The 12,095-nt window shown below is 45.3% G+C and overlaps 1 protein-coding gene across 2 annotated transcripts; it reads right to left on the reverse strand.

Moving 5' to 3' along the window:
- Nucleotides 1-5,085: 5,085 nt before the first annotated feature.
- itpripl2 (ITPRIP like 2) lies at nt 5,086-12,095 on the reverse strand. Of its 2 annotated transcripts, XM_083780287.1 has the most exons (4): nt 11,054-12,095; nt 9,154-9,403; nt 7,786-7,971; nt 5,086-7,689 (listed from the first exon to the last, which is right to left on the reverse strand). In XM_083780287.1, exons 1-4 carry the CDS (start codon nt 11,284-11,286, stop codon nt 6,379-6,381), a joined length of 1,980 nt encoding a protein of 659 aa, XP_083636413.1. In that variant the 5' UTR covers nt 11,287-12,095; the 3' UTR covers nt 5,086-6,378. The 2 variants fall into 2 exon arrangements, with proteins under 2 accessions (XP_083636413.1, XP_083636412.1); XM_083780286.1 differs by having other exon boundaries at nt 5,086-7,971.

Genomic DNA, 12,095 nt, shown 5'->3' on the forward strand with positions numbered 1-12,095 from the left:
GACAAAGCAGACAGACAGACAGACAGACAGCAAATCTCTCAGATCTGTGAAGCCTCTGTTTTAATAACTGGAATGACCCAATTAGAGTTACCGTGGAAACCGAAGTGGCAGATGACCTGTTGCTGTGGTCCTTCCCTCCTCTCTGTGTCTCTCTCTCTTATTCAAAGAAGAATGACAACAGGTAGGAGAGAGAGAGAGAGAGAGAGAGAGAGAGAGAGAGAGAGAGAGAGAGAGAGAGAGAGAGAGAGAGTCCAATTCCTGTCTGGTGGAATCCTTGTATAGACAAAAAACATTAATGGAAAAATGTGAAGTGAGGGGTGCCTTTTATCATTTGATGAACATGATAAAATGCATAATGATGTATCACGAGGGGGCGGCACACACAAAGCCAGGCGTTGGAGGGGAAAAGAAAGAAAAAGGATTCCAAAGGATCTAATGGAGTATATTGTTACACACTCCAATGAAGGAATATGACACCAAATAGTTATGTTGGTTCTAAAATATTATATACTATTACAGTGAGTTGAAATTAATTAATTCTTCACAAAACAGACACAAACAGCTTGGCAGTGTTTACACATTTCTAAAGTATTCAATCAGTCAAACCTGGCGTCCCTAGTTTGGGACCTTAAAATAAATGTAAAGAACAATAGCAGATTGTGAAAGTACTGTATAAGATGCTTAAGAGGTTCTATAAATGTATGTTAAAAACCCCAAGTTAGCAGAGAAGGGGGGTAGCGTTTGGGTTGATTGGATGTTGCATTCATGAAATATGGCGTTTTATGTAAGAAACATGCCTTGCCCACACATTTGGCAAAAGTTGTGCTTAAAGGCAAACAGTCTGTAAAATTACTACCGTTACAAAACCTTTAAAATAAACAGTAAGAAGCTTTCAAAACACAGAAAATGGATATAAAGACTGGCCTGGAGGACTGAAGGCTATGCACTTGAAGCTATAAACCCAGCCTCACTGCAACAGAACAGAGCACCCTCCACCACCAGCACGGCTCAGGTCCCTTATTAAATGCAGCCCCTGTAATTACCTGATGTGCTGCAGGTGCGCCATAGACTGACAGAGCCACTCCTGCGTGTCACGAGGTCTTCCTTTCCTCCTCACCCGCAGATGAGAGATGATGGCACTTAGACCACACCCCCTGCCACAAGGATAGCACCTTGTGGCCGTTGTGGAAAATCTGAGGTGTAGGCCTAGTCTATTTCAAGTAGACCTCTAGACATATTGTAAATGTAAACAGTGCTGCTATTTTTGAGTGGTGCAACCACTCCAAGGAACAGCTTTGTCCGTGTTCACCTATGTATGTGACGTTCACCTATATGAGCATCATATAATGAGTACCAGTAGGGGCGCTGTTGCCTGCTAATGAGAGAGAGAGAGAGAGAGAGAGAGAGAGAGGGGAGGGGGGGAGAGAGAGGGGAGTTGTACCACTCGGTTCACACGGTGTGATTTTTACACACATTTAAATTTGAGGCTTTCCCCCCCTTTTGTATACCATTTAATGTTTTTCTTTTGTTTTGATGAGAATGCTGACTATATTTCAAATATAGCAGCATTCTCATCAAAACAAAACAAAAAAAAAGTCTTCAAAAGATTGCTGTATTCGTTAAAAAAAAAAGCTTTATAGCCTGTAGATATAGCACTAACGATGCAATGTGTCATACATAGCTCTGTTTACACAATGCTGTACCCCCTCCAAATGTAGGCATACTTTCCCCATTTTCAACTGTTTTATTATATTTTGACACTTGCTTTGGCAATGTTAATGTAGGTTTTCTCATGTCAATCAGGTTCTTGTTTTGCTTACTGAAATAGGTGACTACCTTATTACTGTACAGTTAGCCTGGGCACCATTTCATTTCGGTATATGATCCGGGCTGGAGCCGGATGATATGCCTACGTCATGTTGTAGGCAATGGTTTGCCTACAACAAACAGGAAGAACAGGCGGCGACAACTTCCTTTTCCCTCTCAATAAAAGCTCTCGTAAAGCTCTCGCTTACGAGAGCTTTTATTGAGAGGGAAAAGGAAGTTGCCGCCGCCTGTTCATCCTGTCTGGCGACTACAAAACAATACTACAACATGACGTAACACATCACCCGGCCTCAGCCCGGATCATATAGACTTTTGAAACAGAGACCAGGCTTTCCTCCAAGGCGGTGGAAAGCCTGGTGATGCGAGGTTACTGTACAGTAGGCTATGTGTTTTGTCACAATTCTTTCTTAATTTGTACCACACTTTTGGATTTCAGCCAATAAAATTGGTTAACAGATTGTCCCCCCCCCTCCCAGGAATTAATAAAACTGAACTGACTATCTACAAGTTCACAACCCATTGCATCGTGACACATTTTGAGCTTGTAGATTGGCTATTTCTGTAGTCAAATTAAAGCTGTGAATTATTAAAACTTAATTCAATGAATAAAATGTTATTTTGATCAAGCTGTGCAATCCCATCATATCTGCCCAAGGCTTTCCATCAAAGCTCCATAATAGACATGTTGGTGCTTTGGTGAGTGAGTGAGGGACCGGGGTTCCATTTCCGCATATAGGACATAAAAGTTACAGTGATTTAGTCATCTCTAAACTCTTGTGTCCTGGTGTTCTGCCATGTGGCACCCACGTGCTTCACTTCCTCTTGAGTCACAGTTTGAGGGGAAAACACATAAATAAAACAGAACTAAACCGCTCAGTGCTAGACAGCACATAATAAACTCACCCACACACTACTCAAACAGTCAAACTCAATGCAGATGCATTAATAATTGCCTCAAAAGGGTTTATCAGCCTGTTACCCATCATGGACACTCTCCTCCCCTCCCCTCCCCCCCCCCCCCCCCCCCCCCCCCCCCACACACACACACACACACACACACAGTTAAAGAAGAAGCACAGGATATAATCCAAAATCCAAAATAGCTAGTTTATTTATGACCAACGTTGTCACGTTAAATATCTGTAGTACATTCGGTACAAAGCATTTGGCAGAAATCAAGCGTACCTCACAATCCACATACATTACTGTATGTTAAACAGAACACACCATACATTCATTTTTACAGCTGAAAATACCCTCATCGTTGTGCCCATAATCTTAGGTTAGGTGTATGACATTCTTTGAATTCTTTGCAATTGCAATAAAGTGCAATTAACTCATGAATAACCTGTTTTCCTACAGTGGATTATTGGTTCTCTACTTCTCTCCTACATTCAAGTTTTGCCGCAGCACAATGACCCCCTTTTTTTAAACACTTAAACCCCATTATGGTTGACCGGAGTCCCTCAGGGCTCTATACTAGGAAGGGTCTTTTCTGTTTTCTGTTATTGTGGGGAAAGCTTTCTGTTGAAAACGGCCGATGCAGAAAAACAGCCATCTGCAAAAGCTGTCTCCACAATACCGATGCTGGGGTCTAAATGGTTAACCTGTATTTACCCAGGATAGATGAGTGCTTGTTTTCAGCAACGCCACCCCCCCCCCCTACACACACACACACACACACACACACACACACACACACACACACACACACACACACACACACACACACACACACACACACACACACACACAGGCCAATACAACCACAGTCCTATGCTGTAGTCCACTGAGCAGCTGAGCAGCTGGGGGTTCAGTGGTGCTTGCTCAAGGGTACTTCAGGCCACTTTTCCTACTGTATGTGTGTGTGTCTGTGTATGGTACACTGTCAAATCCCAACTGAATACTTGAGTGTGTGTGTGTGTGTGTGTGTGTGTGTGTGTGTGTGTTGTGACTCACTTCCTTGCCTGAGATTCGGTTCTTCTTTCTAGTCTCTCTCGTCTGGGCCTCAGTCATCATCACAACATATCGATTTAATCGATGAAAGGAAAGGAAAAAGAACATTCGATTTGGTGGAATTCTTTTTGAGCAGCTTTTTTCATTCAATTATGTTGCGTGAAAGAAAGAAAGAAACAGAATGGTCAGCTTCTCATCTTTAAGTGCAGCCAGTCAGAGTGTCATGGAATGGATGTCTAATAGTTTGATCATTGTGTGTGTGTGTGTGAGGATATAGAGAAGTGGTGCTTTTATCTAGAATTCCCTCGACGCGAGCCAGGGCGTGCCTCGAGGGCGGGCAAGAGAGACACAAAACAGCAGGCCGCTGTTGAACAGAAATAGTCATAACACACTGACTCATATAGAGCAACAACAGTGTGCAGAGCAACTCACACACACACACGCACGCACGCACGCACGCACGCACGCACGCACGCACGCACGCACTCGCACACACAGCCACACACACACACACAAATATAAAAAGCTAGAACACAAGGGAGATTTGTAAGGAATGGTTAGGGTAGAAGAGTGTTTGTGTGTTTGTTTTTTGTGCTCTTCGGCGCAATTGAGTGTGAGCCGCCGGAACAGACCCGACGTGGCTATCGCTATAGCAACTAGCTGCCAGGGCAAGGCCCCAGAGGCATGTGTTCTTGAGAGCGCGTGACGTAAGCCAGCCGGCTCTCAATGTCGGGTTCGGGGCCCGCCTGCACGGGGTCCAAATGTACCAGAGCAACCAGAAACGTTTCCCGTAAAGATGTTCTTGGTTTGATGGTGCACCTTTAATCATTTAAACCCTATAGCGTCCCAATTTGGGGTACGTCTTAATTGGCCCGACATTAGATGAAAGCAGCAGCTCAGCTGTAGGTCGGCTACGTTCGACGAGATTAAGAGATTTGGTGTAAAATAAGATGACCTAGCATAGAGTCGATGAAGTTTAGCCTATAGGATAGGGTTTAAATCGTTAAGGGTTCATTATAAAATAAATTCAAAAAAATAAATGCTTCTTTCTGGAACAAAAAACAAAACTCCAGCGTCACTCTGAAGAAACCAGTTTCAGGTTCCACTTGGCACCTTTATTTGCTTTGTGTGTATAGGCAGAATCCATTTATTCCCTCCAGATCTCCAAACGACAGATCTAAATATGAGACGTGATTAGTACCGGTTCTTAAAGGATAATGACACAAAGCAGCTGTCCTAACCTGACAATTATCTGTGGGATTCTGTTTAATCCTTAAATGAACCCCAAGCAGCACATATCTGCCTATCTGCCATGCCATCTAAAGTATCGGAATGAAACGCAGCTTAATTGTAGAAAATACCCAGATTGGGTGTGTACGGTTTCCGTCCTCAAACATAATGAGCGGTGCAATGTTTTGTAATCAGCCTCTTTACCTTTGAAGACGGAATGTAATCCTGCAAATCGTTGCTGTCGGGTGGAAACCTCATATGTCCAAGACGGCAACTTTGGATTCAAATTCAAAAAGTAGCAAAAATAGCAGATCCAATGAACTCAAAACGCATAGTATCGCAACACGATTTGAGCTTGTAGATTGGCTGTTTTTGCTACCTTTGTGTGGCACTGCAGTAATATGAAGTAGGCCAAGTAGGGCATTGATTTAATGATTTATGAATAATAAAAAAGGGGGAAAGAGGTTTCTGACTGACAGAAAGTCCACGCAATAGTGGATTCTGGGGATTCCCAGGGGACCCCGATGGGGTTCCAGGGAGTCTCCAGGTAAATAAGTTAATATACTATCTTTTTATCCACTTGAAATTGTATGCTTTGATTATGAAATAAAATGCTGATCTACATCAAGTGCACAACACGTCACGATGTGTATCACTGTGTAATCTTGTACTGTAGATCTGCGGTTTCTGAAACATTCAGAAAAATCTTGAAAAAAGTATGCAGTCATCTTTTCAGATGGGGCGGTCCACAGACGGCCAAATACAATTTGGGGGTCCATGACATGAAAATGTTTTAGAATCACTGATTTATACAGTATTATAAACAGCTGTGAGCCAACACATTCTTCATATCAGAAGGAACCGTTTCATAGATTGCAGGCATGTAACCCTATAAGCTATACTGTTGACTGTAGTCAACAATATTATCAGTGCTTGCACATTGGCACACCTAAATCCAACACACCCATTATTATGAATTGTAATAGCTGCAGCTGTGTTGCTTACACCACGGCGTACTATAAAGGTCATGCAGCCTGCCATGTTTCGATCCTTTATAGTTTTTTAACCTGTACACAGGAAGACAAACTACAAAATCAGCCAAGGGTTTCAGCTGCTATACCACGACCCCTAGCATCCCTATTCTAGGCATGTCATAACAGTCGAACATTCGGCGAAAATCTCAGAACTACAATCTCACAACGTGTTGCGCAACACAATGTCTTGTGAGCTTGTACCTATTCTATTTTCGACGAAGAGATTTGGTGTACTAGGAGGGGCCAGAGTTGAGAGCCCCTAGTAGAGATTCCTGGTCAACAAGGTATACTGTATATGGCTTATGTGGTTATTAATGCTGCTTTTGACGTACTAGTCCATCTCCAAATGTTGGCAATGGCCATGGCCTACCCTGCCCAGACCAGTACTACTCCTCTGCGGCCGGGTCAGTCTGATCAGCCTGTGGAGATGGGTCCAGGCATAGGCCAAACGTCCTGAAACCAGATCCAAAGATGCTGCCGGGATCCCCGCCCAAAGATTGCCCCCTGACCCCACCCGGGCAACACCCGCGGCTTCCTTGACCAGTTTGGGCAGAACCACAGAGTCGGGCAGTAAAGCTGTGGAGCTCTCGCCTCCGAGGAAGAGGTGAGTCAACGTGCGTTTCTGAAGGAGTTCCCTGAGGCTCCGTATCAGGTCCTCTACTCTTGCCACCAGGTGAGTCTCCTCCCAGCTCTCCGACGGAGTGCTGAGCAGCAGACGTAGCCAGGCGGTCTTCACAACATAGGAGGACAGCACCGACCTCCAGAGCGCGGAACCCTGTGTGTCCAGAGCTTGGCCGGCAAGGTCACGAATGGCCTTAATGAGCTGGAGGCACTTGAGGTGGCAGGAGCCCTGAGGGAGGCGCGCCTTGGCCCAGCTCAGAAGTCTCTGCTCCTGCCGAGGGAAGTACAGCGTCCACAGGTCTTTGTCGTCCAGACCTTTCGTCGTTGCTGCGGGAGCATTTGGCACGGGAACGGAGTCCACTGGGACGAGGTAGAGGCCGTCGCCGAGCGGCAGGGCGGGGAGCAGACGCACGGCCATGGAGATGTGACAGCAGACGTAGTCGGAGCGCGGGGTGAGCCGCAGCTGCACTCGCTCGTCCACCAGTGCCAGGTTCAGCGCGCAGCGCTGCTCGTGCGGATAGCGCACGGTGGCCAGGGAACGCTGGACGGCCGAGTAGAACCAGCGGTGGACAGAGTCGGGAGTGAACCGGTAGGCTCTGCTCCCCGTGGCTAATGCACCCGACCTGGGCCTGCTCCCTGTGGCTCCTCCTGCACCTGACCCGGGCGAAGACCTCTCCGGAGAGCCTCGGGGATGGAGCCGCAGGAAGGTGTCGGCGAAAGCTCTGTGTTTGCGGACCCACTCCTCGCGACGCGGCACCTCCATGCTGCACTGAGGAGGAGGCCCCCACCTTTCCTCCTCGTTCTTTCCGTCCTTCTCATCCCTCCTCAACGTCGCCTCCTGTTTCGGGGTCGCCTCCTCCTCTTCTGCCGCGTTGTCGTCTGTTGTTGTTTTCTCTGCAGCGTTCCCTTTCCCGCCACTGCTGTTTCTCTTGCTTGACCTCGTCCTCCTCACTTTGGTCGCTGTCGCCCTGGCGTCCGCCTTGCTCCTTGGTCCTTGGTCCTTCTCCGCTGTCGCCCTGGCCTCCACCTTGCTCCTTGGACCTTGGTCCTTCTCCGCTGTCGCCCTGGCGTCCGCCTTGCTGCTTGGTCCTTGGTCCTTCTCCGCTGTCGCCCTGGCCTCCGCCTTGCTGCTTGGTCCTTTCTCCTTCTCTGCTGCTGAATTTCTGTTCTCTCTTCGTTCAGCCGGTCCCTCTGCCCAGACCAGCCTGGGCTCGAGCTTCAGGCCTCTGGGGACCCTCAATGGCACCAAGATGTCAAAGCAGTCTGGGGAGCCCACCTTGTGTTCCTCGTATGAGCTACCCACCTGGTGAACAACAGAGAGGAGACGGAAAGAACATCTCTTAAAACAAACAATGCATATTTTACACTCAAAGTATGGAATGGTACTTATTGCAGGCCTAGCCTACAATGAGTATCAAGGATTGTGACTTTGAGACACGCACGCACGCATACACACACTAAAAATTGTATTACCTAAAATTTTAATTACCTGTTTTACATATAAAGACATGAGATATAATAACACAGGTATAAAAGTTTGATATACTGTATTATTGTTCCAGTGCACATGCACCAGGATTATAGAAATATTACTTTTTTTTAATATTATTTAAAGACTTTGACATTCACTCTGTTTCTGGATTAGTCATCTATCTACAGCCGAGCATAGTTTATAATTCTTGCAGTAATAATATTGCCATTAGTACAGTCTGACTCATTACATGTTCTGCTGTAATTGACAGTATTGATGAAGATGTTAATAAGCTTTCAAGGAACAACTGGGAAAACACATTTTCACTATGCTTAGAGTACACTAATTACTAAGAGGATTTAGGAGAACAAATCTATCTTGCTGCAGTTGCACTGAACCGTTCGACAGATTCATATTCCAAATCTCCTCATAAACACAGACAGCACTTCTGTTCACACAGCTCAGCTCACTGGTGGAAAGTAACTAAGTACATTTACTCAAGTAATGTACTGTACAATTTAGATTTTTTTTTTTTTTTGTATTTACAATTTTCAGTACTTTTACTTCTACTCCACTACATCTCAGGGCAAATATATTTAACTTTTACTTTACTACATTTATTTGAACATTTGAGTTACTAGTTACTTTGTAGATTTTGATTATGAGTACTTTCTACTTTTGTTACTTTAGGTAGGCTACATTCTTTAAGATATTTCATTGATAGATACAGTAGCTTGACAGGGAACAGGGAGAGAGATGACGGGGAAGACACACAGTAAAGTTCGTCAGGATCGGGACTCGAGCCCGCGATACACTGTCATGCTGGATTACCAGCCAAGGTGCCGGGGCCGCTAAGCCGGCCCAGGCCACTTACGTACATTTTTATACCAATGCTTTCGTACATTCACTCAACTAAGTGAATTTTGAATTCAGGACTTTTACTTGCAACATAACATTGTTGTAAAGTCACTGACAGTGACCTTTGACCTCACAGTATCCTTCAACAACACCCACCTGTAAGAAGTCTCCCCTGAAGGCCAGGGTGGATTCTGGGGGCGTGTCGGTGCGACCGGCCTTCACCAGGTCTCCCACCAGCTTGGCCACGTTGGCCTTGCTGTGTCCCACCACGTGGGGCGAGAGACGCACCCAGCGGGCGTAGTAGTCGTCCAGCAGCTCGCGCCGAGACACGCTGGACTTTGGAAGTCCATCGTTGGGCACGAGAGGAGTACCTTTTCCAGCCCTGGACGGGTTGGTGGAGCAGTACCTGGAGCAGACGAAGAAAGACAATACAAAATGACAATATAATGTTGATTGCAAGGTGGGGAGCTGTGGTGTTTCTTGTGAATGCCTATACTGTATTTAAGAGGTATTTTATATTATTTCAGGAAGAAAAGCGTATTGCTGTAGTACTCGTCCTAGTGCAGTACTAGTGTTAATATAACTTTGAAAATGCACTTTAACCCATTAAAACTGGGAAAGCATCTGTGTAATTTAAAATGTTTAGCATTGGCTATTAAAAAAATAGAACAGCAACGCGTCACTTAATTCCTGCTTGAAACATTTTTGAAAAGTCTTGAAAAGTCTTTGTAGAATTGGCCTCAGGTCTAAATGGGTTTAAGAGTTAAATGAACATGGATTTCACTGCAGTACTGTGAAAAAAACAACAACAACATACAAAATCCTTATAAAGCACTGTCTGTGACAGATCTAGGAAAATGTTTGGATAAGATCAGCTCCATTCTTTCATGAGATTACTGTAAACACGCTAAACCCCTACAAGTTAGCAGAGTTCCTAGAAGAAGAAGAAAAAGACAGGCAGGCAGCCAAGACACAACATATAATTTGAAAGCTATAGGGCTTCATTTTCCACACAAAACTGTGTTGATCTTGTGTATTTCTTGTATAACCTCGTCCTTCACAGTGAATGCATGAACAGAGAGAGTACTTGTAAGTGTAGAGTCGATGAATCACATGGGCGCAGCTAAATTGTGTAATTAACACATTTAGCCATGAGGCAGACGCTTCTAAATATGTGGTGCTCGCACTTTTGAGATTTTTCAAACATGTTCAAAAGTAGCAGATACTGTACAAGCTCGCACTAGTGCAGTGAGCTTGTAGATCTGCTATTTTTGAATTAGCTAACGCAAAAATCTAAAAAGACACCGATACTTTTCCGCCGATTTTGGAGGAATGCATTTTTGTCGCATGGTGCATGAGTGCATTTCAAACGGTAGCTTGACGGTATCTTTGTTTAGTGTGCAGATATATTTTATCCAAATGTATAATTTGTATTGGGAGGCTTCACCTCCCATTCCCAATGTATGAATGAATGGACCATTGTAAAGCTCTTTGAGTGAGCACTCAAAGTGCATAGAAAAGTGCTATAAAAATGCAATCCATTATTATATCATTATAAATAATCCTTCTTAGCTTTGCCCAACAAAGTCAATGAGGATGTGAGGCCTGTGCCGTCATATCGTTGCTGTCGGGAGGAAACCTCCTAACTCCATTGAGGTTTTTGATAGTTTTTTGTATAAATCAGTGCTATTGAACATCCTTTACGTCTATGTTGTTTCATAAATATTGATTGGAAAGTAGTAAAACACGCTTTGGACAAAACCTCTTAACTCCATTGGACCCTCAAACTGTCTGCTAAAGCAACTAACTCCACCACCTCTCCCCGTCTCATGCATGCAAGTAATTGACAATATATAAAGTCACAACACCAACTCTGATGAGGCAGTATTGCTTTGTTTTCAAAACATAGGTAAGGTGTTCTTAATTTCCTAAAAAATGAACATTTTGGAGTTAGGTGGTTGCTTCCTGACAGAGCAGTGATATGTTAAGATATGGTTAAGTGCAAACCAACAACAGTGATGATGATGATGATGATGAAGATGGTGGCGGTAGCTACCTGATGAAGACGTAGCACAGTGCAATAGCCAGGAGGAGCTTGGCGAGCGACAGGAGGACTGGAGGGCCCTGGTGGGACGAGCAGCCCTCGCCTTCGGCCTCGTACGCACCGGCCTCGGGGCTGCAGGGCTCCGGGGTCAGCCTGTGGGCGATGTGGTGCAGGACCACCAGGCCTGTGAGCACGCACGTGAAGAGAGGCCAGAAGACCCTGAGGTTCAACGTGTACACACTCATTCTCCACTCATTCTCCACCTCTCCCTCGCCGTTAAACGTCCCGTTTCCCTCCTCCGTACCTTATGACAGTATATCCTCTGTATAATTTTGGTTTACTTGTGTTTCAGGTCTGGTAGACGTACAGTATGCCTGAAGCCTGGCAGAGGGATCTGTTTAAGGCTAACCCATATTGACACGCAGTCAAAAGACAGCAGATATAACAACTCCCAAATGCAGTGGATGGATGGAGCCAAACTCCACGTCTTCTGTCCTCGATCGCCTCCTTTTCTTTGCTTGTTTTGTTGTGAACACTCACTCCGTTATCTGCTCCACTGTTCTCCCGAGTCCTGTTATTCCCAGAGTTTATCCTCTTGACTGCTTTTCTTGCCGCTGTGGTGGTGGTTCTTCTCTGCCCAGTGGTTGGGAAGGACAAGGCTGTGGTTGTCGCCTTGAACCTCCACTAGGGTGGTTTGCCAAGTTCCTCCTTTGCTCAGAGAAGAACCAAGAGTTGGCCTTTTTTGTGTGAAGTTCCTCTTTGAGTGAAACTGCATGCCTGGACTCAGGGTATGTACCCTGCTACCATCCACTCACACAATGTTTGAAAGTTCCCCTTCTCTCTCTCTCTCTCTCTCTCTCTCTCTCACACACACACACACACACACACACACACACACACACACACACACACACACACACACACACACACACACTTAGTTTTCTCTCTCCTGTCTTTTCCCTCCCTTTCTGCATGTGTTTCTCCTCTCCTCTCCTCTCCTTCCCTCTGTCCCGCTCACTCACTCACACTCTCCCGTTGGTGCTGGATGGGTCTC

The sequence above is a fragment of the Protomyctophum parallelum genome, assembly GCF_964188405.1.
Source record: "Protomyctophum parallelum genome assembly, chromosome: 13".
NCBI lineage: Eukaryota > Metazoa > Chordata > Actinopteri > Myctophiformes > Myctophidae > Protomyctophum > Protomyctophum parallelum.

Bases quoted from the DNA above. Each gene is read 5' to 3' on its own strand.
- itpripl2 (XM_083780286.1), bottom strand. From the start codon at position 11,286: ATGAGTGTGTACACGTTGAACCTCAGGGTCTTCTGGCCTCTCTTCACG. The intron at 9,404-11,053 runs GTAGCTACCGCC...CGTCTGCTCCAG, and splicing joins CTGTGCTACGTCTTCATCAG to GTACTGCTCCACCAACCCGT. The intron at 7,972-9,153 runs GTGGGTGTTGTT...GTTGTTCACCAG, and splicing joins TCAGGGGAGACTTCTTACAG to GTGGGTAGCTCATACGAGGA.